Below are 24,849 nucleotides of genomic sequence, written 5' to 3' on the forward strand. Positions count from 1 at the left end.
GGGCAGCTTGTAACAGCTGTGGTTAGAAAATATTTTTTTCACGATATCTGTAGAGAATTTCACTAATATATCTCAGTATTATGCTTTCTGATATGTTTTTTTCTATGACAATCCTCAGTCTGCACCCATGTATCAATATCTGGAACGAAAAATGTTTAAAGAAGCCTATCAAATTGCGTGTTTAGGAGTGACAGATGCTGACTGGAGGGAGCTGGCCATGGAAGCCTTAGAGGGGCTGGAGTTTGAAACTGCTAAAAAGGTAAAGCGTTTATCTAGCCATTTAGCAAAAAGCTTGGGTTTGATATTTATATATATGTGTGTGGTGTGTGTGTATAATGCATGTTTTATGGCTGGAATGCAGGTGGTGTTCCTGGGTTACTGTCTTGCTTGTCTTTAGTGTGCCTTATTCCACAAACAGACCAATTGTTTGTTACAAACTCAGGATTTCGAGACAAGGTTTTGAATGTATCTCCCTAAATAAATGGCACATTCTAAGTCCAAATTTAGAAAACAGGAAGGAAGTGGTTTCAGCTGGAAAATGCGTTAACGGGTTTAGGGGAGCAGAGCTGGGAAGCTGCTCGGCCAAGCCCGCCGGGTGGCAGCAGAGGATGCTCAGCTGGCTTTGGCCCCCACCTTCCTTACTGCTACAAACTTGCTCTTTTTCCCCCCACATATTTAATATAACCTCCGTACAAACGTGAAGATTTCCTGTTCTTTGTTATCTACCCATTAAGGTTGTGTGAAGGCAGTGATGATGGGATAGGATCATTTCAGTCCTTTTCTGTGTGGAGTGCCTTGCTTTGGGGAGTGCTCCCTGTGTGGGCATGGACTGAAGAGCTGAATTTCTCTGGCATAAAATACTTCCCTATTTTTCTTCACCACCTCTTCTCAAGTAGGAGAAAGCAAACTGAGTTCAATGGCATGAATATTGTATGAAAGACAAAACATTCTAAAAATATGCTGAGAACGGTCTGTAATGATAGGCATCTGTTAATAACAGATTTTTTTTAAAAGAAAAAGGAAATTAAATGCTTTCTTTTTTTTTCTTAAGTGGAGGCATCAGAATAATTCCAGTCTCATGGATGTCTTTATGCAAATAGATACTTTTAAAAAGAAGTTTTCAGTGCCTCCTTGGAATTTTAAAGTAATGCCCTCTTAGAATTAGAGCGGATTAATTCAAACAAAAGGAGCTTCTTGACATTAAAGGCTCTCATAGTTCCTTGTCCAATCCGATGTAAGCAGAATATTCTGTGCCCTCTTAAGTATTAGTTAGGTTGGAAGTCTTGAATGTGCAGCCCAAAGAGTTAAATTTCTGTTTTGTGATGCATGTCAGGAATAAGTGCTGAGCTGCTGCAACTTGCACGTGATTTTGCCACTTGAGACTTTGGGTTGCACATTTATCTCCATTTGCAAAGATATTACACTGTCTTACAGTATTTTATCTTATCGTCTTCTTACTTCCTTTCCTCTCTCTGAGCTCCTTTCATGCTGGATTTTCAGAATGGTTTAAGAACTAGGAGCATATGCAGCAGGCTTTGACAATAGGATCAGTTATGTGCCTTTCCTTGTAACAGTTTCCTGAAATTTCCTTGTCTGTGTCACACCTCACATCAAAATGGAGAAGCTATAAAATAGCCAGAATAAAAGCATGTAATATTTTAATTGACACTCAGTATTTCTCCCTCTCCCTGCTGTACTGCTCATGTCAGGGCTGAGCTGTTTTGGTTGTTCCTTGTCCCCCTTCCTGTCACAACTCAGGGACCACAGTCACAGTCAGAGCCCTTTGGGTTTGGGACTACACAAACCCAAACCCAGCGGACTTCTGCCTGTCCTTTTTGCATTAAGACAGCTTGATTCATGCAGAATAATATTTGGGTTTTTCTGGGTTTTCAAGTTAATGCCTTTTACTCTTTTGTTTTAATTATTTTCAATAGGCATTTACCAGGGTACGAGACCTTCGATATTTAGAACTGATCAGCAGCATAGAGGTAAGCCAGTGTTCAAGAAAGTGCATTTTCTTAAACTTACTACTCTGCCAAAATCAGTACTTTCTGTTTTGGAAGGACTTTTGTTTGGATAGTGCTTCTGACTGTTGGAGATGTGTTTGAAATGAAAAATCCTGACTAGTAGAGGTGACTCAAGTTCTAATCATAGGATTGGAACTTCATGGACCAGAATGTGGGTGTGGGATGAGAACTTCTGAAACTGTCTTCAGGAGAACTGGAAAAACATTCAATATTCAAATAATAATTTGTAGAATACTACTGTGCTGACAGAGCTTAGTACAGAATACTTTATAAATATGAGTTCATTAAGCTTTCCCTACCCCCTGGAGGTAGGTAATTACTATTATCTCCTCCTTACAGAGACAGAAACAGGCCCAGTGAAATGAAGTGCCAAACTTGGGGTCTCATGACAAGTCTGTGACAACTGGAAATAGAATTTGGGATTCCATACTTCTATACTGTGCTTTAATCACTCCTTCCTATTGTTTTCACACTTCTTGATAGAATTTCACTCAACAATAACTGTCTGTCATGAGCACTTGAAAATACACTCATCACCCTTGTCCTTCTGCAGAGATGGCAAGATAATGCTTAAGATCTGCTTGGAGATGGCATAAAGGGAATTCCTCTTCCTTGTGTTAATTAGATTTACACCTTCTCTTAAAAGATCCATTCCCTCTTCATGTCTGCAGAGCTGTTCTGCTGCTGTCAAAATGCCAGCTGGTTGCAGTGAACTTTTCTCTAACACAGGACAAAGGTCTGCATTCAGAGCCCCTTTTTCTGTCGCTTTTCTTTTTTTTTTCTTTTCAAGGGTATAGGTAGGTGAGAGTGTTCTCTCACCAGTAGTAACCTTTCTTTTCCACATATGCTTCTCCAGATCTGCATTTATTGAGGCTATTCTGGATATGTCATGTCATATTCTGTTTAATAAGAAAGAGTCCCCCTAAAAATAGGCATAAACTTACTTTTACACATCCTGAAAATGCTCCTTCTGCAGTGAGTTCTACATCCCCACTTACTCTTGCCTGCAGTGGTTGGAGTCCTTTAAAGCTTGTAGGGGTGTAACTAAACACACATGATCCATTAGTGCCATGGTTTTCTCTCAGTAATGACACTTTTCCTTTCCTAATTGATGACAGAAAAACATAGTTGCCATCTCTATTTGGCAAGATTCTGTGGAGTCTTCAGAAAAAAGGTGCAACAAGTCCTCTGATGATTCATTTAACTGAGTTTTTGAAGGGAGCTTTGAACACCAGCTCAGTGTCAGCCCAGTCAGTGTGACCTGGGAGTGATGGCTGAGCCCCTTTGGCTGCAGAGGATTGAATTTGGATGCTCGTGGAACGTTCTTCCCCTTGCATACAGTTTTCTTTACATTCAGTTCACAGTTATGTGTTTCCATACAATGTGGACTAACTGCAGCAATAATTTTATCCCAGGCAGGGTAGTGGTGTGTGTCCAGTACAGAGGATAAGACACACACATGGAAACACACAGACACACCTGTGTGCAAACCTGTCCTGGGTCCCTCACAGTGAGGGTGCAGCTGCAGTTTGATTTGTGTGAAGGGTTTCTGCGTGGCTCTGCACACACGTGAAGGGTTTTTTCTGCGTGGCTCTGCACTGATGCTGTCCTCACAGTCCCTTCCCAGGCAGCCAGAGCAAGCAGTTCTGGTTACCAGGAGAGCAGGTACAGGTGCTCTGGTGCTGACTCAAATCCATGAGCTCTCGCATGTGGGGACAGTGGAGCTGTCACTGGTTTGTATCCAGAAGCAGGCTTAACATACTTTCTGAATCTATTTATTGCTGGCAGTTATCCTCCTGTTTGTCATCCCACCTGCACATGTTGTTAATGTAGCCAAATTATATGCTGGGGAGATTGTAGGGAGAAAATCAAGAGCCCATCAGATGCCTTTTTTAAAATAGACTGGCATAATGATAGCATGTGTTCATTTTTCTGTGTGAAATCAAGAGAAGTAACTTTTCATCTCTTTGGTTTGTATAGTGACATTTAATTTTGCTCTTCATAATTTTAATTAAGAAGGGATTTAATACTTTAATTATAAATTCACCAAAAATGTAGGAGAGGCATAATTATGCTATCCTGTTACAGGTTTTAATTATTAATAGTTAAAATCTAATCCTGAAAATGTAATTCCTCAAAGGCTATTTCTCACCTTGGTGCTGATCACCTGGAATATTTTCTAGATCTCTCTTCAGTGTTTCTATTTTTCCAGGACCGGAAGAAGCACGGTGAGAACAACAACGAGCTGTTCCTGGCAGATGTTTTTGCCTACCAGGGGAAGTTCCATGAGGCAGCAAAGCTGTACAAGAGGAGTGGCCACGAGAACCTGGCCTTGGAGATGTACTCGGACCTACGCATGTTCGACCATGCCAAGGTAGGACTGGCACCTGGACACTGAAATTATTGATGTAGCTGTTTCCCAAATACGATCCTACAAAAGGTTTGGAAGAAGTGTGGGCTTTGAATTCCGATTTTATTTTCTCAGGTATTTGTTTGGGGGTCATTTGGCTTATAAGGGGAAATGTGTCTCTGGCCTGGGTGTAATGGTGGCATTTTCCTTTAGAGTCTGCTGTCAGCTCTTTTGGTGGACACCACCAATAATTCTTGTGATTACATAGTATTATCCATCGTAATTTTCCTTCTTTTAAAACTAAAAATGCTGGGCTTATCACTCCTTCTTCTCTGTTATCTCATTTGAGAGTCCCTTTTTATTTGTTTGTCCTCCAAAGATGACAAGGTAGTACCCATATTATAATAAAAATATATTTATGGGTTGGAGTAAGTCAATTCTATATCAATGCATTTTAAAAACTGTGTAATATGCTAACCTAGAATATTTTTGTTTACTACAGAATTTCTTCCAAATATTGAGTGTCTTGACATTTTTTAAAACTCCGTTTCCATGTAGGAATAAATGGAATATAATTATAAAAAGTGATGTTTTTATATGGTGATAAGAAGCATTACTTGGCTTTTAAGTCCTTTGTGGTGTTTTCTTATCAAAATCCCTGCGAATGCATGCACTGTTTAGTCTCATTCATCACTCATCAGAGCCCTGTTCTGACCAATCCAGGACAAAGAATTCACCATGACATGCACAGAAACTCTTTAGCAGAGATTCCCCAAGCCATGCTGCAGAGAGATCTTTTTCTTCCAAGAGCTCAACAGAAACATTTGGGGGCTTTGCTGATGTAAGCCTGACTTCCGCTATTTTTGGCTGATGAGTCTTTGTTAGCTTCAGTGTTTTGGCTCCTCTTGAACATAAATGTAATTCATACAGGAAAATGTTCCCATAAGTCTTTGTAAGAATCTTTTAATTCTTGGCTGCAGTCTTGTCTAAATTTAACCAGTAGAGAGCAAGAGGTTTCATGTCTCCTGTACTTGAGAGTGACTCCATGCAGAAAAATTCAAGGTACTTTATAAGGCAGCTTCTTGTGCAGGGAGTGCACAGGACATGGGAGAACATGTAAAGCCTCCTTGTTTGCCAGTTATTTATCCAGGGAAAGATACATGAGGGAGGCTGTGGTTTTGTCATGTCAGATGCTGCCAGAATTACTCAAAGGGACCCACAGAACCTGGGTTCTTGTGCAGGACTTTGATGAGGTCTGGGTGGAGGGTCAGACTGGAGGCAGAAGTTGGGAGTCCTTTGATATCTGGTCACAGGCTCGTTATCACAGCACCAGATCACTAATTACTGGCAATTCACGAAAAATCTCTTTTATACTGTGGGAGGCTGAGCTTAGCTTTTGATTTTGGGCTTATTTTGGTGACCTAAGCTGGGAGACAAGTCATACCAAAGAGATTGTTTGAGTTCACTCTTCAGGGCAGTGTTCCATATCCAGGGCTGTTGGGATACCTGTGTGGCTGCTCCTGGAGCAGGGCTGGGGCTCAGTCAGAGCTGGCACAGCTGGGGTGCAGTTCTGGCTGCAGCAGGGAACCTGCTGAATTGCAGTGGTGAAGCAGATCTGGTGTGTGGGTGCTCCCTGTAGAGGTTTTTGCCCATTTATTGCTTTGGTTTTGGTTTTTTAAACCTCAATCAGAATTTGCCAGAAACACAGAGGATACACGGTTTTCCACTCTTTTCCCACCTGTCATTTCTCCTCTGTTCTGATTTTTCTTTTGATAGAAGCTGTTTAATGGGCAGTAGCCTGTTCTGTTAACAGAAAAAATTGCCCTTAATCGATCTTCTGGTGTTGAAGGGGGGTTTTATATTTTTTTCCTGGCACATGATGTCAACAGATGTGAACCATATGGTGCCAGAGCTTTAGTATTGGCAGAAGAAGCTGAACTAACTATTAGAAATATTTCCAAAATGGTTGTCGACACAGGTTCCAGACGTGGTGTTTGCCTTTCTTCCACAAGTCCAGGCAGTGCATCAGAGCACTCTCACTTTTGAGCAGCTGTGGTTCCGTCCTTATAAAAGAACTTCATGGATATATTTTTTTAAATCTCTTATTTCCTGCAAAGACACTTGATAATTTTTTCAGCCTTGAGTTGATTTGTGGTGGGGCATCCTGATGCCAGCATGTGATAACAGGATGTGCCGTTGTTAACTGAGCGTGGGCTGGGACTGGGTTGTCTTGGACAATGAATCCATACCTGCTTGGCTTGCAAGAGAAAATCTGAAACTTGGAATTGATCTGTTAGAGTTTTTAGATTAGTACCATTTTGTTTTGGGAAGACCTGTTCTGACAAGCTTGCAGAAATCATAACTTGTATCCAGGCAAGAGGGACATTTGTGTTCCCTCTCAGGCACCAGCATTGTCTTCTCTGGGCCTGGCCACAACCTCCTGCTTTTGTTTTTTTATTTCAGAGCTGTCTAAATAGGAGACTTGCCATTGTTTCCTCCCAGTCATTGATGATGAGCTGCTGAAGGCTGACTCAGTCCATGGAGTATTTCTGTCCTTGGGAGGCATCATAATATCCATTTCAAAAGCCTTTATCTATTTTAGAGTTTAGACTGTAATGACGTTTGTGACCAGAAGCTAATGCAGACTTTTGTATTGCACTATTGCAGGAATTTCTGGGATCTGGAGATCCCAAAGACACAAAGATGCTGATAAAAAAGCAAGCAGACTGGGCCAAGGATATCAATGAGCCAAAGGCAGCAGTGGAGATGTACCTGTCTGCAGGCGAGCACATGAAGGCCATTGAAATCAGCGGGGACCACGGCTGGGTGGATATGTAGGTCTTTTGTCACCTCAGAGATAATATCTAATAAAAGCTTGAATAAGATACTATGAATTCCACATAATTTTAAAAGAAGACCAAATGTATTTGGTATCTGCCTTTATATCAGATTGAGTAGCTGAAAGACACCTATGATTAAAAATGTTGTAAAAGTTGCATATGTTTAGAGGGTAGGGCCATAAATATGTTATAAAAACAAATGCATTACAGCAGTGAAGTATGCATGGGTTTGATACTGTTTAAAATAGCCTGAATGCCTTCAGAGTAATTTTCACAGCAGTAGTTGTACCAGGTAGCCCACTGCTGCTGTTATCAGCTGTTTAAAGTAATCATCTAGAGGGTAGAGAAGTCACCTGGAGCACAGAATCTTCAGAAATTCTGTGGCCACTCCTGTTGCTTGACATTTCTCATCAATGTAGGTGGCACTTTGGGTCATTTGCTGAATTGCCTTAAGATCTTGGCCAGGCCCCTCAGGCTGGCCTTGCCTCTGCTTTGCTGTGTGGCTTTGCTGTGTGGCACAGGGGGTGATATTCATTCAGGGGCCTGTTGCTCAGGTCAGGGCTGGGGAAGTGTGTCCTGTGCCACTGAGTCATGCAGGACGTGTTCCTCCTCCATCTGCACAGCTCTGCACAGTCTGAGATACAGAGCTGAATGTCAGCAAAGAGGGAAGGAAGGGGTTGGAGTTTGCAGAAGGAGAAAGTTATTTGGAATGTTTACTGAAACTGTTTAAACGGTGTTGCATGGTAGTACCATTAGGATGTTTATTAAATGTTAACTGATTAAAGGTGAAGTTATGACAATAATCAAAAGGCAAAGCACCAAGGCAGAATCTGAAACATCTGGCTTCTTTCTGCTGAGTCTAGGTTAATCGAAATTGCTCGAAAACTGGATAAAGCTGAGCGTGAGCCTCTGGCCAAATGTGCCTTCTATTTTAAGCAACTTGATAACCCTGGCTATGCTGCAGAAATCTACATGAAGGCTGGTGACCTGAAAGCCTTGGTCCAGCTCCACGTGGAGACTCATCGCTGGGAAGAAGTAAGTGTGCCCTTAATTTCTGTTTTGAAAACCACTGCTTCTTAACTGTCACTGGTTGCAACAAAAAAAGGGGGCAAATGTCTGGTTCCCCCAGGACTGTAGTGAGGGAGAGGCAGGCGGGGAGGCTGGGAGGCTTCTGCAGAAGGATTCAGAGTATTCAGTTAATTGTGTATGCCAGCATGTGTTTGGCAGTGGTGTGGTTTTCTGAAAGTGAATCTAAACTGCATTTATGGTGATACTCCAATTCCTTTAGAAGATGTATTCAGTAAAAATATAAATATTCTTTGTCTCTTGCAGGGAAATCTACTCAATTTCCCAGATAATCACTTTCAAGTCTTTCTGTTTCAGTAGTCAGTCTGTTATTATGCTAAGCTTCTTTTCTTTTGTTTTTGATTGCTTTTTATTTTCCAACACGTAAGTTTCATACTGGAGAAAATATGAATTACACCCTCTATTCTGTGTATATGTTTCATTGTGAATTTTCTTAGAGCTGAAGCATTGATCCCATGGAATATTTTAAACCTTTTAACTGTTTAAACTAGGCACTATTCTAAGAATGATTTTTTATTTATTTCAGGCATTTGCTCTGAGTGAGAAGCATCCTGAATTCAAAGATGAAGTCTATGTCCCTTATGCTCAGTGGCTGGCAGAGAGTGATCGATTTGAGGAAGCCCAAAAAGGTGAGAATGTCACTGACAGATCCCTGCTCACTCCACATTTATTCCAGAATATGCAGACTTTGCCCTGGCAAATTTTCTTATCAGTGGTACTCAAAACCAAATATAACCCATGTTTTCATATTGGTTTTAAATTAACTGGAAATCTCCTTACTTTATAGGAAAATGTGATGGATCTATCAAAAATGATGGCATCTAAATATAAGTCCAGATTTTCTATCTTGTTGTGTATCTGAATGTGGCATGTAAGAGGTATTTGGTATATAATCTTGACTGTTGTAAGATTTTTATCCCACAAAAATTCAGAATATGGCAGCCCTCCTACAAACGTGAAAAAGCCCTCTTATTACATGAAAAATGTAATTTTTCCTTCTATTTAGGTAGTACTGGATTTGTGCAAGTCAAGTTTTCCAGTTTCTTTAAGATTTTTGTGGGGTTTGTTTGGCTTGGAAGATTACATTTGAACAGAAGCGTCAATTTTCGGTCCCGTGGAAAGGCTTCAGAATTCAGTCCACAAACTCTTTGAGAGACAAGGAGCTGCTGGAGTGAGCTCTGTGCAGTGCCTGGGCTCAGGTGCAGTTCCAGGTGCACCTGCTGTTCCTGAGCCAGCTGGGATCCTGAACTGCTTGGCTTGGAAGGGCCCAGGCAGGGAACGAGCTGGGTCTGATCTGCCCCCACACCAGAGGAGTTTGGCAGTGAGTGTTGGAGCAGCTGCTTTAGGGCAGGTGGTGGTTTGCCCTCTCTTGAATGAGGGTTAGAGGCCCCATTTGCTCCACAAAGCTCTGTGCTGCTGAGGCTCAGCAAGTGTAGGTGCCCAGACCTAGAGGAGCTGGAGGTCCTCATGTCACTGTTCTGGTCTCAGAACAGAATGTGGGGTCTGGTTCAAGCTGGGCTGGCTTCACTCAGGGGGCAGCAGTGCTGTGGGGTTGGGCTTTTTGGGCTTGGGTCCCCCTCAGCCCTGTTCCTTCATATGGAGACTGCATTGGCCAAATGCATGTTTGCCAAGTGAAAATTCACAGTGTTACCTGGTGCATCAGAAAAGGTGCTGCTGTTAGTAAATGACAGAAGGGTGTAGTAGCTGTGTTCTTTTTAAGTATTCAGCACAGTACTTTTAAAGCATTCATACACACCAGAGCACTGACTTCAGACAATTTATTGTAGTTTTGAGTGAAGTTGTGATTTTCAGTGTTTGGAGATCACTGTTGTTTGTAGAGAGATCTAATCATCACAGCATCTTCTCTCTTTTCTATTTAAAAAAAAACAACCAGTATTACACATACTCCTTGAGCTCAAGAGCTGCTGAGACAGTGTAAAAGCTTCAAAATGCCTACAGGTTCTTCTCATGTTCCATTAGTGTCACTGCTTTCAAGGAGGAAAACACCGGTGTATAATCCCTTTTATCCTGCCCTGGACAGAGTGTTTGATATGAGCTGAATAGACTGTTCTCAATTCAAAAACATTAATTTCCGTTAATTGATGTAATCACACTGTAAACTCCCCTTTGTTTTGGGCTCTGTAGCGTTTCACAAGGCTGGCAGGCAGAGAGAGGCTGTGCAGGTGCTGGAGCAGTTAACACACAACGCCGTGCTTGAAAGCCGATTTAACGACGCAGCCTATTATTACTGGATGCTTTCCATGCAGTGCTTAGACATAGCCCAAGGTGAGTCACCGAAAGGAAGCCTGTGTTTGTTACCTTATTGTGCTCGTAGACAAACAGCTCCTGCATTGTGATAGCACTGCTGCAGCTGCTTCACTGCTGCCTGGCTTGGTTTGGGGTTTTTCTGCTGTGCATATCTCGGCCTTGTACTATTTTTGTAGTACCCTGTTTTTCCCATGTGCTAATTTAAAACAAATAAACAAACCAGCAACATCAGCAGTCACAAGGCTCCTTCTGAAGTCTGGCTGGGATGAAAACCCTGCCTCCTGGGACCGTGTATCCTCCTGTACCTTCCCACCACACCTATTGTCTGGAGGGCTAATGTGCAAGTAAATAAAAGATACTGGAGAGTAAGTTAACTCAAGTGTCTGAATATAGGTTAGGGAGGTTACAAATTATTTCTGCCAACAGGTAAAACCAATTGACTGCTAGCTGTCATCTTGTCTCCCAAGTGTGTGGCACTGAGAGAGAGGTGTTAGTAGTTAATAGGTGTAGTTTAGTGATAATGAATACAGAAGATTTGGAATACTGCCTTTTCCCAGGTGCTCTAAGTCCCTTTGGTTTTCTTTCAGCTGATCTGTCACCCCTCAGGTGTTTGAGATGCACATTTTTCCAAACAGCTTAGTAGTGTATTTGGTATTTGTGAAAGTTTTAAAGACTGATTGTATTTGTGAACTCTGGCCTTCTGGAAGAGGTTTCCAGGGATGCACACCTGCTGCTTTCCCCCTGTAGCTCAGCTGTAGCCTCTGGCTGTGTCAAACCCTTGCCTCATCTGTTCTGTGTTCTGCCATGCTTGTTTCAGGCCAGAGGTTTGCTCAGAAGAGTAGCAACTCTGCAAACACATGACTTGCATGGGTAGAGGGACCATACATGACCTGGTGCACACCTCCTCGGGCAGTGCTGGTGCTAAAATCCTCCAGCTGGGTCTCACAGCCTGCTCTTTGAGACTGACACCAATGCCTTTGCCTCCCACAGAGAACCAAGGACAGCAGACTGAAATGTTGAAGAAGTTTCATCACTTCCAGCATTTGGCAGAAGTTTACCATGTCTATCACTTTATTCAAAGATACACTGTAAGATACCCAATTTAGAATTGTGTATTTATGCTTCCTGAGGTTTTCTCCTTAAGGAGTCCAGAAATAACTAGGCCTTTTCAGGAAATTATTGAATGTACATCAGTGATAACTGTGTAGTAACTTTATTTATTTATTTAACTTTATTTTATTTTATTAGACAGTCTTCAGCTGCCTTGTACAAGAACTTGCTCAGCTCCTTGGGGCTGCAGGTGAGGCAGGGCTGTGCCAATGCCTGACCTCCCTCCTGCCCATGGCCCTTTTTGCTGGTTGCCTTGGTTTGGTCCCGTGGTACCTGAGCCTGTGCTCCTGCACAGGCCAGGGGCAGTTTTTCCTTAGTCATTGGAAAACAGGGTTGAACAGAAGAAGGCATGCTAGCCTAAGGATTTGCACAGGGTGCTACGTGTGTCACTGATGTGCAGTCACGAGTGAGGAGCTCCTACTAATTCCAGCAATTAGAGTTGTGTTGCCATCCTTGTTGGTGCAAGTATCTGTTGTAAAACATTTGTAAACCTTTGCTCTGTGCCCTTGCCCAAAAGAAGACTCTGTGCTGTGGAGTCTTTGCTGTCTACTCTGCTGCCTACTGCAGATCTCACAGCGCTAGAGACTCTGCACTGTGGCTGTGCAGACTGCCCTCATTTTTAAATAACCTGTTAAAGGTTCTGTCTTAGCCACACTGATCTCCCTGTCTCTCTTCTGTATGTATCAGGTATGATATTGGTGATAAAGACATGCAAAAGCCACTCATTATGTTCTGTCAACACCTCAATGGATGAAAGAAACACAGTACTAGAGATGCCTTGTGCTGTGTTGCTTACTGATGTAAGTTGTTGGTTTTCCAGCTTAGAAAAGTGTGTCTATGTTTTTCATACCACAGGAGGAGCCTTTCAGCTTCCACTTGCCTGAAACTCTCTTCAATATTTCCAGATTTCTGCTTCACAGCTTAACAAAGGAGACTCCTTTGGGGATCTCAAAAGTGTATCCTTCCAGTACAGTAAAAAAATCTAGAAGTTATCATGTGATACATGAAAGGAATAACTGCTGTTGGTCCAGGGCAGGGATGTCCTGCAGGGAATCTTCAGTGTCAGCTGTTAGTTATTTTTAATGGGAACTGACTTTTGTCCCTTAGGAATAATCAGCATCTTCAAACTATTGTGTGCTGAGTTTATTGTGCAGTAGTTTATTTGTTATAGTTTTGGAGAGCTGTGCAAATCAACTAACATGTAACTCTGCAAGGCCACCTTGAACACCTGCCTGGTCTGGTGTGTCACCTGTGCCACAGGGCCACGTTCTAGGACACCACACACTGCAAAAAGCTGTTGGCTCTGAATCTTGATGGTATTGGTGCAGGGGGACTGATCTGGAACAGAAGTGGGGGAACCCAGGAGCTTTTTCTTTCCATGAGGCTGGTGTGGCCTGTCAAGCCAACATCTGCATGGTTTTGTTAGTGCCTAGTGAGCTCTGGGGAGCATTTCCTAAATGGGCTGTGTGAGCCCAGTGAAATGCACCTTTCTGGAAGAGATGCCAGAAGGTCACTGGATGCCCTAGGGAGGCCTTGTCTTGGTTTCACTTCATTGCTGGCTTTGGATGGGATGTTAGCTTTCTTTTTCATAACTTCCTCACTTACATTGAATCTTTCATGAAGTCTTTGATAACAGGCCTCGTGGTCAGTAGGTGTAAACAGCAGTTTCTGTTTCACTCTGGTGAAAGGGAAGGACAGCACCTGGCTACTACCCGGGGCACACTCTTCAAATCACATCATGTGTATTTACTCAGTGTCAGTGGGTTACTTACGCTGTAAAAAATGTTTGGATTTTGGTTTTTTTAATTGGCTGGGGGAAAATGCATGCACTCCAAAACTACTGAAATATTGTAAATGGAGTCAGAATATTTAATCATAGCAGCATTTATGTAGGGTCATTCCTGACAAGGTTGTTCCTTACCTTGCTAATAATTGCCCACGGATGTTTTGATAGTCCTTTCACACATGCTTGTAAATGAAGTTCTGTAAATAGATTTCTCTGGTTAAAGCCTGTTTGAAGTCCCAGAGCTGGATATGCTTCATTGCACAACTTCCATGATTGGACAGAATATTGTGTTTTTTGCTAAATGTTGTATGTATTTTTATTCCTTAATTGAATTATAGCAATACATTATTGGCCCTGGCAAAGCAGAGTAAAGCTCTTGGTGCATATAAATTGGCTCGTCATGCCTATGACAAGCTGCATGGACTGCAGATCCCAGACAGGTTCCAGAAATCCGTGGAGCTGGGCAGCCTGACAATCCGATCCAAGCCATTCCATGACAGTGAAGTAAGCTGTAATGTGTTTCATGTTAATCATTAATATGTGGCCTAATCCTAGAATACGAGATCCTGTGTGCACAAAACAATCTGAAATACATTATTCATGGCTCTGTGATATAATTATTGTTTCTGCTGGAAACACAATCCTTTTATTGTTATTCTTCAAGTCAGACTTCCTTCTGCTCCTGAGAGCAAATTAAAATCAGCCCTCTCTGTGGGCAGCTTCCATCCTCCCTCTCCTCTCTTGCAGTCACCTTCCCCGCTGCCGATTAATTCTTCCAAGCCCTTTTCTCCCCAGTTCACATGCTATTGTTCCACAGTCTTTGTTTCTCTCTCCAGCTGCAGGTCACTTTCATTTGTCCCACTCCGAGCACTCTTTCCCTCCTCCCTCCATCCCTTCAGTGACCTTCCTTCCGTAAATCTTATTTTAACACCTTTTCTTCTTTCACTGAAGTCTGGCTTTCTGCAGTGTTCTATAAAGTCATGTCTCAGGGAGTACTCACTAAAAATAAATTGCATTGTACCAGTGAACATGCACCTGGCCTCCTGAAATAATAGAAACACACCCTTTAAGAACTGCCTAAAATAACTCTGCTTTTGAAAAGAGAGGAATTAATTGGGGAACCTAAATTTGACCAAATCTTAGAGCAAAAAACTTTGCTTCAGTAAACTTCTCTTCAGCTTCTTTTTGTCCCTGTGTATTTGATGCAGAATTCTGCTTCTCTTACTGCAAAGGCAAGGTGAAAATTTAATTGTTGAAATGGTGAAGATGGCTATTTTTAATGGGAGAACTTGCTGGTTTGTTAAAAAGGGAAACATTTTCAGATGTTGAAGGATCTGATTTCACAGCAGTGCTTCTGCAGACTGGTGCTGGTGTTGTGTGTCGGTGCTGTCAGCCGAGGGGGCCGTATTTAACTGAAAACAAAGAGCTGGGGATGTGCAGGTCTGTGATTACCATGCTCTCAACCTGTCTTTTCAGGAGCTCGTGCCCCTGTGTTACAGGTGCTCCACCAACAACCCTTTGCTGAATAACCTGGGGAATGTCTGCATTAACTGCAGGCAGCCTTTCGTCTTCTCGGCCTCCTCCTACGGTGTGTTGGGACATCGCGTTTGCTCGTGCTTTGCAAGTAGATAAACCTTAACAGAGTAGGTTGCTGCTTAATTTCTTGGCTCTGCAATGTTGTTTGGCCAAATAAATGTTCCTTTACTGTTGTTAAATTGCACTAAGTGGGGGTTGTTGGCTCTCACTGCAGAGCATTGTTTTATGGCCAGACACTGCAATGTATCTAGTGTTCTGTGAAGGTAAACATAATCCTTTCAGAAGTTCAGGGGGTTTGGTTTGCTGTAATTTTATTTTAGTTAATTTGTTTCATGGGAGAAGGTGGGCAGAGCAGCACAGATGTGAAGGAGCACAGTCTCTGGGATGAGCCATTCCCTGAGCTCCTGCAGGTCAAACACTTCCTGCCTTTCCCAACTTTTAGAGGTGCTGCATCTGGTTGAGTTCTATTTGGAAGATGGCATCACAGATGAAGAAGCTGTAGCTCTCATTGATCTTGAAGTTCCAAGAGTGAATAAAAGAGAGAATAAATGGCAAGAGATGATGAGTGACCGTATCCTTTTGATTAGAATTGCTTTAGTTTTCTTAGGGAAAAATGAAACGATTTTGAGTTTATTTTTCCCCCTAGATTTAAACCTTTCTTTTTGTCATATGACTGATGTAAAAGTACAATTGCATCTTGTTTCTTTGTCGTGTTATAGTATATATAGTATAACAACCAAAATATGGTTTAGCTAAACCTAATATTGTTAAGATGCTTTTCCATCAGGACAGGTTAGTTATAATCCTGTGCAATGTTTATTTTTAACAGTGAAATGCCATGCTTTACCTATTCTGTGTGAACTGCTTTCTGACAAGGATGGGGGGAATCTGCAGTGTGTTGCTTCCAATAACAGCTTCCTTTAGAGGCTGCTTTCTCTCAGCCAAGGGAAGTAGCACTTCACAACTGTTCCTGTTGAGATCTGGTTTGGAATGCTTTGGCATCCAGAGCTCCCAGTTGCTGGGGGGATTATAGAACATGAGATGTAGAGTACTGCACAAGAACACACAACAAACTCTGACTAAAGCTGCCCAAAAATGTAACTTCAATGGATTGCTTTCTTTGCTCTGTCATCTGTGGAAGGGTAAGAGCTGATGTCATGCCTGGCTGTGGTCAGTCTCTTCTGGCTGTTGTACAGCAGCTGCAGTGATAAACTTCCCCAGGCACTGGAAATCCCAGCAAGGCCTTCTTGGTACTTTGTGTAAAATGGCCTGGGCACTGTCACAGTTTGAGATACTCTGAAGCAGCAAGGGTACTGATCCTGCTGGGGTGCTCTCACACTGATTCTGTCAGTGCTGCCTATGGTAAGCAGAGCCAGTTTTACATGAATTCTTGTCCTTCCTTAAGACATGCATCCAGATACTCAGAGTTTGAAGCTTGATGACAATACAGATATAACTGAAGATGATGATCCCTTTACAGCAAAACTGAGCTTTGAGGTAAGAACTGTACATGTGTTTACCAACAGAAATTAATAGAAAATTTTACTTTACAAAGCTGCTTTTCTGGTGTGTATGTGGTACAACAAGAGCTGCAGAGCAGGGAACTGGGAAGAGGGATAGCACTTGAGAGGGAAATGGACTAACCAGTTAACACCTTCCTTAAGAACACAAACAAGACCCCTCAAAACAAACAAACTAAACAGCAAAAAAAAAAAAAAACCCAAACAACAGACAAACACAAACCTCACAAAACAACAAATATTTTAAACCAAACGCTCCTAGAATTTTGTTTCCTCGCCATGTACTGGTACAGCAGCAACACACCTGTAGAGCAGGCCTTACTGGGAGGGTTTCATAGAGACTGTGAGCATGGCTGTTTCTTGCAAGGAATTGTGTTAAAGAGATAAGGGAAGCTCACTGGAAACAGATGTGGCTGGATGCTGAAGGTTCGGATAGAACTGACGGGGAGTTTGGTGGGACAAGGCTTGGGCCAGTTCTGCATTAGCTTCTTCTACTGAATTTTACTTTGCTTCTTGTAACAACTTACAAATGCTCCAAGGGCTTGTTAACAGCGCCTGTTTGTGCATGTGCAGCAGGGAGGCTCGGAGTTTGTGCCGGTGGTGGTGAGCCGTGCCGTGCTGCGCTCCATGAGCCGCAGGGATGTGCTGATCAAGCGCTGGGCGCGGCCGCTGCGCTGGCAGTACTACCGCTCCCTGCTGCCCGACGCCTCCATCACCATGTGTCCATCCTGCTTCCAGGTACTGCTCCACACACAGCTGTGGAAATAAACAAAAAGCCCTGACCAAACCTGATGGGTGAAACTCTGCTAATCATAGAAACCTCACACTCTAAGATGTACTCGGCAAATTCCTGCGCGAGGCAGAGCAGTGAAACCCCAGCTCTGAGCTGTGTGATAGACAGAGGAGCAGCTGCCTTGGGAGACTTGGCCGTAGCTGAATTTGAGAAGTTGCCCTGAGAGCAAGTCAGAGCCTCTTGAGCAAACCTTGGCTGACCAGCAGAAGCTGATTTGTATTTATTTCCTTTTGCTCTGTCTCTTTGACTTGCAGCCTGGTCTAGCAAGGAAAACCAGTCAGTGACCATTACTTGTGGTTCAGTCCTGCTCCTGCCTCGCTCAGAAATGACTTTTTAAAATGCTGGAATTCAGTCATGTTTTCTTACACAACTGCCTAATTGTCCACCCTTTTGCAAAATTAGTTAATGGGTTTGTGCCTTCTCAGCAGCACTGGCAGAGGTCTGGGAAGTGCTTGCTGCTCCGTTCCAGGCTGTAGGACCAATTCTCTGTGATCAGTTCTGTGTGACCACAGAGTATCTGTGATACTGAGCAGCCATTGAGCTCAGTTTGCATTTTCTTGAGCAGGGTACAGGCTAACTTGTTTTAAATATGTTCTTAATTGACAGATGTTTCACACAGAAGACTATGAGCTCCTCATACTGCAGCATAATTGTTGTCCATTCTGTCGGCGGAGAATAGATGAGTCAAACCAATGAAGAAAGCCAGCCTTTTACCTCAACATCAGACTCCCCTGTTGGCTTGGCAAAACACTTCTTAGATCTGTAGAGCTTTCCTAATAACTTAGTTACATCATCTTGTCTCATTTTGTATGTAAGAGTGGAAAAATTGTAACTATTTTTTAAAATTACAATGTCTGGTTTTTGTGAATGTGCTCTGCATTTTCCAGACAAGCAGCAAGTGCCACAGAATTTTACAGGAACATTTCTAGGATCAAGTTCAACCTTTAAGTAATTGGTTTTTACTCCAGATTGTGCTCCTTAACACACACCAGTTGACAGATCTTCAAATAAATGGGACTATTTTTCACTATTGTCTCAAAATTTGCTATAATACTCGTGCTTCTGATCTTGAATTTCTTATTCCTTTCTATTCCATTTAGGCAAGAGCAGCATTTAGAACCCTTCCAATACAATCTGAAAAGTTCCACTACTCTTGGCACTGGGGGCATCTGACAGCCCCCCTGAGGTAGGTGCTGGCTGAGTCTGTGTGGAATTCACCCTTTGAAGAGCAGCCTGTCAGGCTGTGCACACCTGAGCTCTGTGCTGCTGCCACGGAGGGCTGTGCCCAGGAGTGCTGCTGAGCACGGTGTCCCCAGCATGGTGTCAGTCCTGGGCTGAGCTCTGTGTGTAGGTGGGAGGAGACAGACCTGCTGCTCTCTGCTGCAGCCTCATCTGGAGGCACAAGACGTGGGGGGCATCAGTCCCAGGCAGTGCCTGAGCCCCTACATTGGCTCTCCCTACAGGGCTGGCCAGGAGAAAGGAGAGCAAAAGCCAAGAAACTCCTGTGTTGAGATAAAGACAGCTTAGTAGCCGAAGCAGAGCTCTGCTTGAAAGTAAAGCGAAGCAAGAAGGAATTTATTCCCTGCTTCCTGGAGAGCAGGGCCCAGCAGGAGTAACTCACTTGGGAAGGCAAGCACAAACCACAAACAAAACATCCTCCCTTCTTCCCCGTTTCCCTGAGCTTTTATTTTGGAGCACAACATCATCTGGAGTGGCACAGCCCTTTGGACACACACGTGTCCCAGGTGTGTCCCTCTGTTCCCATTGCTGAGGGGGCAGAGCAGGGAGAATGCTCAGCCCCGCTGCAGCACCAGTGTGTTCCCACTTCAGCCAGCAGCACACAGCACCCCAGGCTGCTGTGGGGGAAGCAAACCCTGTGCCAGAGACACCAGTGTACCCCAGGGAACACAGTGACCATGGCCACCGTTCCCAGCAGCAGGAAGATGCACGTGGGTGACCAGCTCGGCTGGGAAGTGGTGCTGCTCTCGACTGGAAGCTGTGCCAGCAGCAGCTGTGCCCGTGTTGAGCTCTGCTGTGATGGCAGCCTGTCTGCTCCAGCCTGCCTTTACCCTCAGTGGGAAAGGACATGAGCAACTGGCTGAGGTGCTTGGTGCTGGCAGGGCAGCTCCCACGGGAGCACTTTGCACGTGAAACGGGATGTCTGTCTGCGCCAGTTCCTCTGGAAAAGGAGACCCTGCAATCACACCGCCGGGTTTCCGAGTCCCTCGGTGCTTCCTGACCAAGTTTGCTTGATTTACCACTTTAAAAACATTCTGTTCTAATTACAGCTCGTCTGCTTTCTGACTCAGCTGTCACTGTTTGCAGTGAAGACTCTGCTATTGACATGGATAAACAATGCTGTTTGAGATGGGAGCCAGGGTGGAATTCAGCTCCTTCTGGAATTGAGCTGGCTGTGCAGTGCCAGTGGGAATGAAAAATTATAAAACTCAAGAGAAAGGCACAAAGACAAAATGGACCAAGACAAAATGGACCAATGCTTTTTTTTAAACTCTGTGAATGTAGCCTAGCTTTGAAAAGCGTTTTGGGCTTTTCTGGGCAGAAACACTCTGCATGCCTCATACATGATGGAGCTGTTCTAGTCCAGGCTGCCCTGTGCCATGGAGCCCACCAGCTCCATGCTGAGGAGTCCCTGCAGGTACAAGAGGTCCCCCCACAGCACTTTGGTTGGAAGCTGTTGTGAGCAATTTGCCCCGTTCCTGTCTCTCACTGCCTGCTTGTCCCACTGCTGCATCCAGCGGTGACGCACGCCAGCCCTAAGCTCTGCACAGCAGCTGCTGCCTCAGCAGTGACTTACTGCATCAGCTTAAAGTGTTTTAGGAAATAAACCTTTAATCCCTGCAAGGCCAGGTACAAGTGTAAAGAGCTGCATTTGCAGTTAGAAAGTGGCACTACTCTGGCACAAGTGTGAGAAATTAATTGAGAGGCACTTAGGGTGAGCAGTGTGTGTGGACCTGGTGTTAAGGTGAAGGAAGACCTTTGGGACTGTCCACAGACTGTGGCCTGCATTGGGCTGCCAGCAAGGTCTGCCCCAGTCTGTGCTGCTGCTTCAGCTCTTTTCACCTTCCCCGCTTAGAGGGCAGGTTTCCCAGCTTGGACTCTGCTCCAGGGAGAGTACAGTGCTTTTCTCCATTAAACTTATTGCTAAGCTAACCTACCAGGAACATTGGTGAAAACTAGGCCAGGACTGGAGGAAGTTTATTAAGGCACAGAGGACATGAACTTCTGCCCACCTTGCACCTGTGAGCTCGAGCAGCTCTGGGACATCCTCCTGCACTGGATGAGGCTCTGGTGTTCACCTGCTCCTGGCTGTGCTCAGCTCCCTTCCAGCCTCTGTCATCTGCAAAGGGGCAAAGCAAAGTCTCTGTGCTCACCTCCTGTACATTTTGTCCCACTGCCTCTGAAAAATTAAGGTAACGTGTAACTCAGCTGCTGGTTGGCACAAGGAATGTTTCAAGCAAAACTGGGTGCACAGAGTGGTGAGTCAGAGAGACACAGAGGGCACAGAATGCTCCAGCAATAGCCTTCCCTGTGGAGTTTGATTATGCAAGGTTTGAGGAGCCTGAGGCTGTCTGTCAACCACCATATGAAGCTGAGTGCTGGATTCAGCTCTGAACCTCCCATCAGTGCCCTGGTCCAGCAGCCTCTCAGCACCATGGCAGAATGATTCCCATCCAGGACAGATGGACTAGGTTATTTATTAGGTGTTACCAATGCAGTTGGCATGACCCAAATCAGATAGAAAGACATGAAAGAGATGTCAGAGTTGGTAACCTGCCAGAGGGCCGAGTGTTTCACAGTGGTGGTCAAACCTCCACAGCCAAATCCTGAGTCGAGCGGTGGCTGGAGCATGTGGAAGAAGGTTTGGTCAAGCTGCCTTCTGCAGCCTCCCACTGGCAATATGTGGAGAGGGCTCTCCAGTGGGGACTGGCTGGTCTCACAGATCCACATTCCCCTGGTGAGAATGGGGCTGGGACACTCCTCTGTCACTGAGGGACCACGCCACGCCTGCCCAACCCGGCCCCCAAACCCACGGTCCTGAGGTTTGAACCACACATGTCCCTCCTGTTAGTGGGGAAGGGAGAGTGAGGCTGTGCAAGGGAGCTGCTGCCTGGTTTGAGCCTCTCCAAATGAATGATGCGGTGCAGAGCTACCTCTTTTTATATCTGACCATGAGCCACAATGACAGCACTGGCCAGAAACTGGTGTCACCTTAACACCTTCCCAGCAAAGCCAATTACCCTGGGATGATTATGATTAATAATTCTCTAAACCCTAATCGTGCTGACACCAGTGCCTGGAGCTTACCCTGGTGGGGGCACTTTATAAGAGGTGCCCTGTGGAGGAGAGTGTAACTGGTTCTCCTTGGGGTGACAGTGAAGGCTGAGAGGTGGCAGGGGCTCAGTTTCAGAGACAATTTCCCCCTTGCACTAAAGAGCTCCCAGAGTAAGCGCAAAGAGCGCCTCACGAACTGCAGCCATGAACGGGACAGAAGGCCAAGACTTCTACGTGCCCATGTCCAACAAGACTGGGGTGGTGAGGAGCCCCTTTGAGTACCCCCAGTATTACCTGGCTGAGCCTTGGAAGTTCTCAGCGCTGGCTGCCTACATGTTCATGTTGATTCTGCTCGGCTTCCCCATCAACTTCCTCACGCTCTACGTCACCATCCAGCACAAGAAGCTCCGGACACCTCTCAACTACATCCTTCTGAACCTGGCAGTCGCCGACCTCTTCATGGTATTTGGAGGCTTCACAACCACTATGTACACCTCCATGAATGGGTACTTTGTCTTTGGAGTAACAGGGTGCTACATCGAAGGCTTCTTTGCCACACTGGGCGGTAAGTTCTCCTGATTTTCAAATGTCTTCTGTCAGGAATTTCCCCAGATTTTAGGAGTGGGAGCAAAAACTGCTAAAATGACCTTGGAAAAACATAGTACCTGTAATGTCTTTGACCTGCTGCAGTTGTGGACTGAGGCCATTTGCCATGTTTCCAGGTAGGAGCTGAAGAAAGTGACAAGTGACACTATTTTTTAAAACTTTATTTTAGGAGCCACCTGCTCAGTATCCTGAGAACCACAGTGCAGCAATGAAAAGCAGCCAACACCAGATGTTGCAGTTGTTGAATTTGCACATCTCCTTGGCTCACTTTCTGACTTGAGAAATGACAACTTTGTTCCTCCCATTTTGCAGGGCTGAATCTGCCATTGGCTCTGGTGTGGTCCATGGCAGTACAGGCAAGCGGAGCTGGCTCTCCTCCCCATGCCAGCATGGTATGGAACCTAACAGATGTTAAACAAGAAATTGGGTGTCTAAAAATGCCCTCCTCCATTTGGCTCAGCCTTCAGCCACAGCTCCAGTTTTACTGGTTTTGTCCTTGTGGCACAAGTTTCCTGGGAAGCCGTGGGTAGTGAGGGGAAGTCCTGGCATGATGGGCACTGCATATTGGAGCGTGACCACAGGCTTGCAGGTGCAGGTGCTATCTGGGATGGATGGTGGGATCTGCCATGAATCTCAAAGCATTGCAGCAAAGTGGTTCCTGTGGGTCAGCAGTAGAGTGAGGAGGGGTCTTCTCACTCTGTCCCACCACATCTGCCCTTGACCGTTCTTCGTTTATCTTTCCGAACCCGCGGTGGAGATTAAGCTGCTGCCAGGGGTTGTCCTCAGGAACATCAGTCTGAGGAAGCTTCATGCTGCTATCATGTTTTATCATTTTCCTGTTTCTCAAAGTCCCTGTGTCCCTTTCTGTCCCTCTCCCTGGTGCAGGTGAAATTGCTCTCTGGTCACTGGTTGTCCTGGCTATCGAAAGATACGTTGTGGTCTGCAAGCCCATGAGCAACTTCCGCTTTGGGGAGAACCATGCCATCATGGGTGTTGCCTTCTCCTGGATCATGGCCTTGGCCTGTGCAGCTCCCCCACTTTTCGGCTGGTCCAGGTAGGGAGGGAACTGGACCCAGTGTCAGGGGTGTGGGAGCCTGGCTGGTGGCTCAGCTGTGCTGGGTGCTGACCTGCTGGGCTCACCTTGCAGGTACATCCCCGAGGGCATGCAGTGCTCGTGCGGGATCGACTACTACACTCTGAAGCCAGAGGTCAACAATGAATCTTTTGTCATCTACATGTTTGTGGTTCACTTCATGATCCCGCTATCGATCATTTTCTTCTGCTATGGGAACCTGGTTTGCACTGTCAAGGAGGTGGGTACCGCCAGATGCAGTGGCCAACAGGGCTACCCCTGTCCCCAGTGCTGGGAAGGGGCCCACACCAGGCTCAAGAACGGTGACAGTGAGGGCCCTCCAGGGGCCAGCCTGGCCATCCATGAGGAGGGAAATAGTAAACTTCAGATGTGCAGCTTGACTACCATGAGCCCTGACCTTGTGTTCCTACTGGTGCAGCACACGCTGGCTCCGTCGCATTTCCATTCCCTTCTGCCCACAGGCTGCCGCCCAGCAGCAGGAGTCTGCCACCACCCAGAAGGCAGAGAAAGAAGTGACTCGCATGGTCATCATCATGGTCATCTCCTTCCTGATCTGCTGGGTCCCCTATGCCAGCGTCGCGTTCTACATCTTCACCAACCAGGGATCAGACTTCGGGCCCATCTTCATGACCATCCCGGCATTCTTTGCCAAGAGCTCGGCCATCTACAACCCTGTGATCTACATCGTAATGAACAAACAGGTAACTGGCAGGGGGCCAGGGAACTCCTCTTTTGTGTTTATAACAGCTGGCAGAGACTTACAGCATCTCAAGGTGCCAGTGCTCTGGAGTGGGGACTGTTTCCAGGAGATCTACTCCTGGAACATGGGAAGCTGACTCTGCAGCTCATCCTTGGTGTTGCATAAATCTCACAAATGCAAGGCCATTCCACCTGAAATAATGCAGGTGCTGGGTTGATGGAGGAGCCAGGACGGGAGCAGGCAGTGGGGCAGGAGACTCCATATAGGCATAGTTCCTCCTGCACCACAGTACTGGGGGCTTCCAAGCAGCTCTGCTGAGCTTAAAGATGGCTCTGCAGCTAGAGCTGCATGGTGTCTAGGTGTCTCACCCCAGCTTTCCCTCTCTCTAGTTCCGTAACTGCATGATCACAACCCTCTGCTGTGGCAAGAACCCACTGGGTGACGAGGACACCTCTGCTGGCAAGACAGAGACCTCCTCCGTCTCCACCAGCCAGGTCTCTCCCGCATAGGCCCCACGGGAGCAGCCAGTCCCTGGGTGCTGGCCTGGGAGCACAAACTCCCCCACCTCCACCACCACCTGCCCCTGCTTCACCATGGCAAGGCCCAGTGGGGCACACTCCTCGCTCCTGGCTCTGGGAACCCTGGGAATAAGGCTGAAAAAGTGTACACACGTTTTGTAATTAACATGCAAAGGCTTAGCTCCTCTGGCATAAATCCACACATTTCTTTTGACTTGCTGAGAGCTCATGTCCCTTCCCTGAGTGCAGACTGGGTCGGAGAGCTCTGCCGTGCCTGGGCCATGGCAGTGCTGCCCTTGCCTCCCTCACCCCACCCTGACACC

General features: G+C 45.3%; 2 protein-coding genes across 6 annotated transcripts in view; both read left to right on the forward strand.

Moving 5' to 3' along the window:
• Positions 1-18,343, forward strand: part of IFT122 (intraflagellar transport 122) — a 30,274-nt gene extending 11,931 nt beyond the window's left edge. Inside the window, exons 15-29 of one of the 4 annotated variants that reach the window (XM_015640785.2) lie at positions 119-259; positions 1,935-1,988; positions 4,240-4,401; positions 7,045-7,211; positions 8,081-8,252; positions 8,830-8,932; positions 10,449-10,589; positions 11,562-11,659; positions 12,537-12,637; positions 13,806-13,971; positions 14,944-15,055; positions 15,446-15,574; positions 16,421-16,500; positions 17,097-17,261; positions 17,923-18,343. In XM_015640785.2, coding sequence (XP_015496271.1) covers positions 119-259; positions 1,935-1,988; positions 4,240-4,401; positions 7,045-7,211; positions 8,081-8,252; positions 8,830-8,932; positions 10,449-10,589; positions 11,562-11,659; positions 12,537-12,637; positions 13,806-13,971; positions 14,944-15,055; positions 15,446-15,574; positions 16,421-16,500; positions 17,097-17,261; positions 17,923-18,012 — 1,881 coding nt within the window. In that variant the 3' untranslated portion in view covers positions 18,013-18,343. Of the gene's footprint in view, positions 1-118; positions 260-1,934; positions 1,989-4,239; positions 4,402-7,044; positions 7,212-8,080; positions 8,253-8,829; positions 8,933-10,448; positions 10,590-11,561; positions 11,660-12,536; positions 12,638-13,805; positions 13,972-14,943; positions 15,111-15,445; positions 15,575-16,420; positions 16,501-17,096; positions 17,262-17,922 lie in introns of those variants that run through there. The other 3 variants (XM_015640787.2, XM_015640788.3, XM_015640789.3) reach the window with 3 other exon arrangements.
• A 66-nt stretch (positions 18,344-18,409) lies between these two features.
• Positions 18,410-24,718, forward strand: RHO (rhodopsin). Of its 2 annotated transcripts, XM_015640791.1 has the most exons (6): positions 18,410-18,502; positions 18,780-22,174; positions 23,101-23,269; positions 23,363-23,528; positions 23,770-24,009; positions 24,398-24,718. In XM_015640791.1, the coding sequence occupies exons 2-6, from the start codon at positions 21,814-21,816 to the stop codon at positions 24,515-24,517; spliced, it is 1,056 nt and encodes a 351-aa protein (XP_015496277.1). In that variant the 5' UTR covers positions 18,410-18,502; positions 18,780-21,813; the 3' UTR covers positions 24,518-24,718. The 2 variants fall into 2 exon arrangements, with proteins under 2 accessions (XP_015496277.1, XP_015496276.1); XM_015640790.1 differs by having other exon boundaries at positions 23,363-24,009; positions 24,398-24,490.
• Positions 24,719-24,849: the final 131 nt, after the last annotated feature.

This window comes from Parus major, chromosome 12, assembly GCF_001522545.3.
Source record: "Parus major isolate Abel chromosome 12, Parus_major1.1, whole genome shotgun sequence".
Classification (NCBI taxonomy): domain Eukaryota; kingdom Metazoa; phylum Chordata; class Aves; order Passeriformes; family Paridae; genus Parus; species Parus major.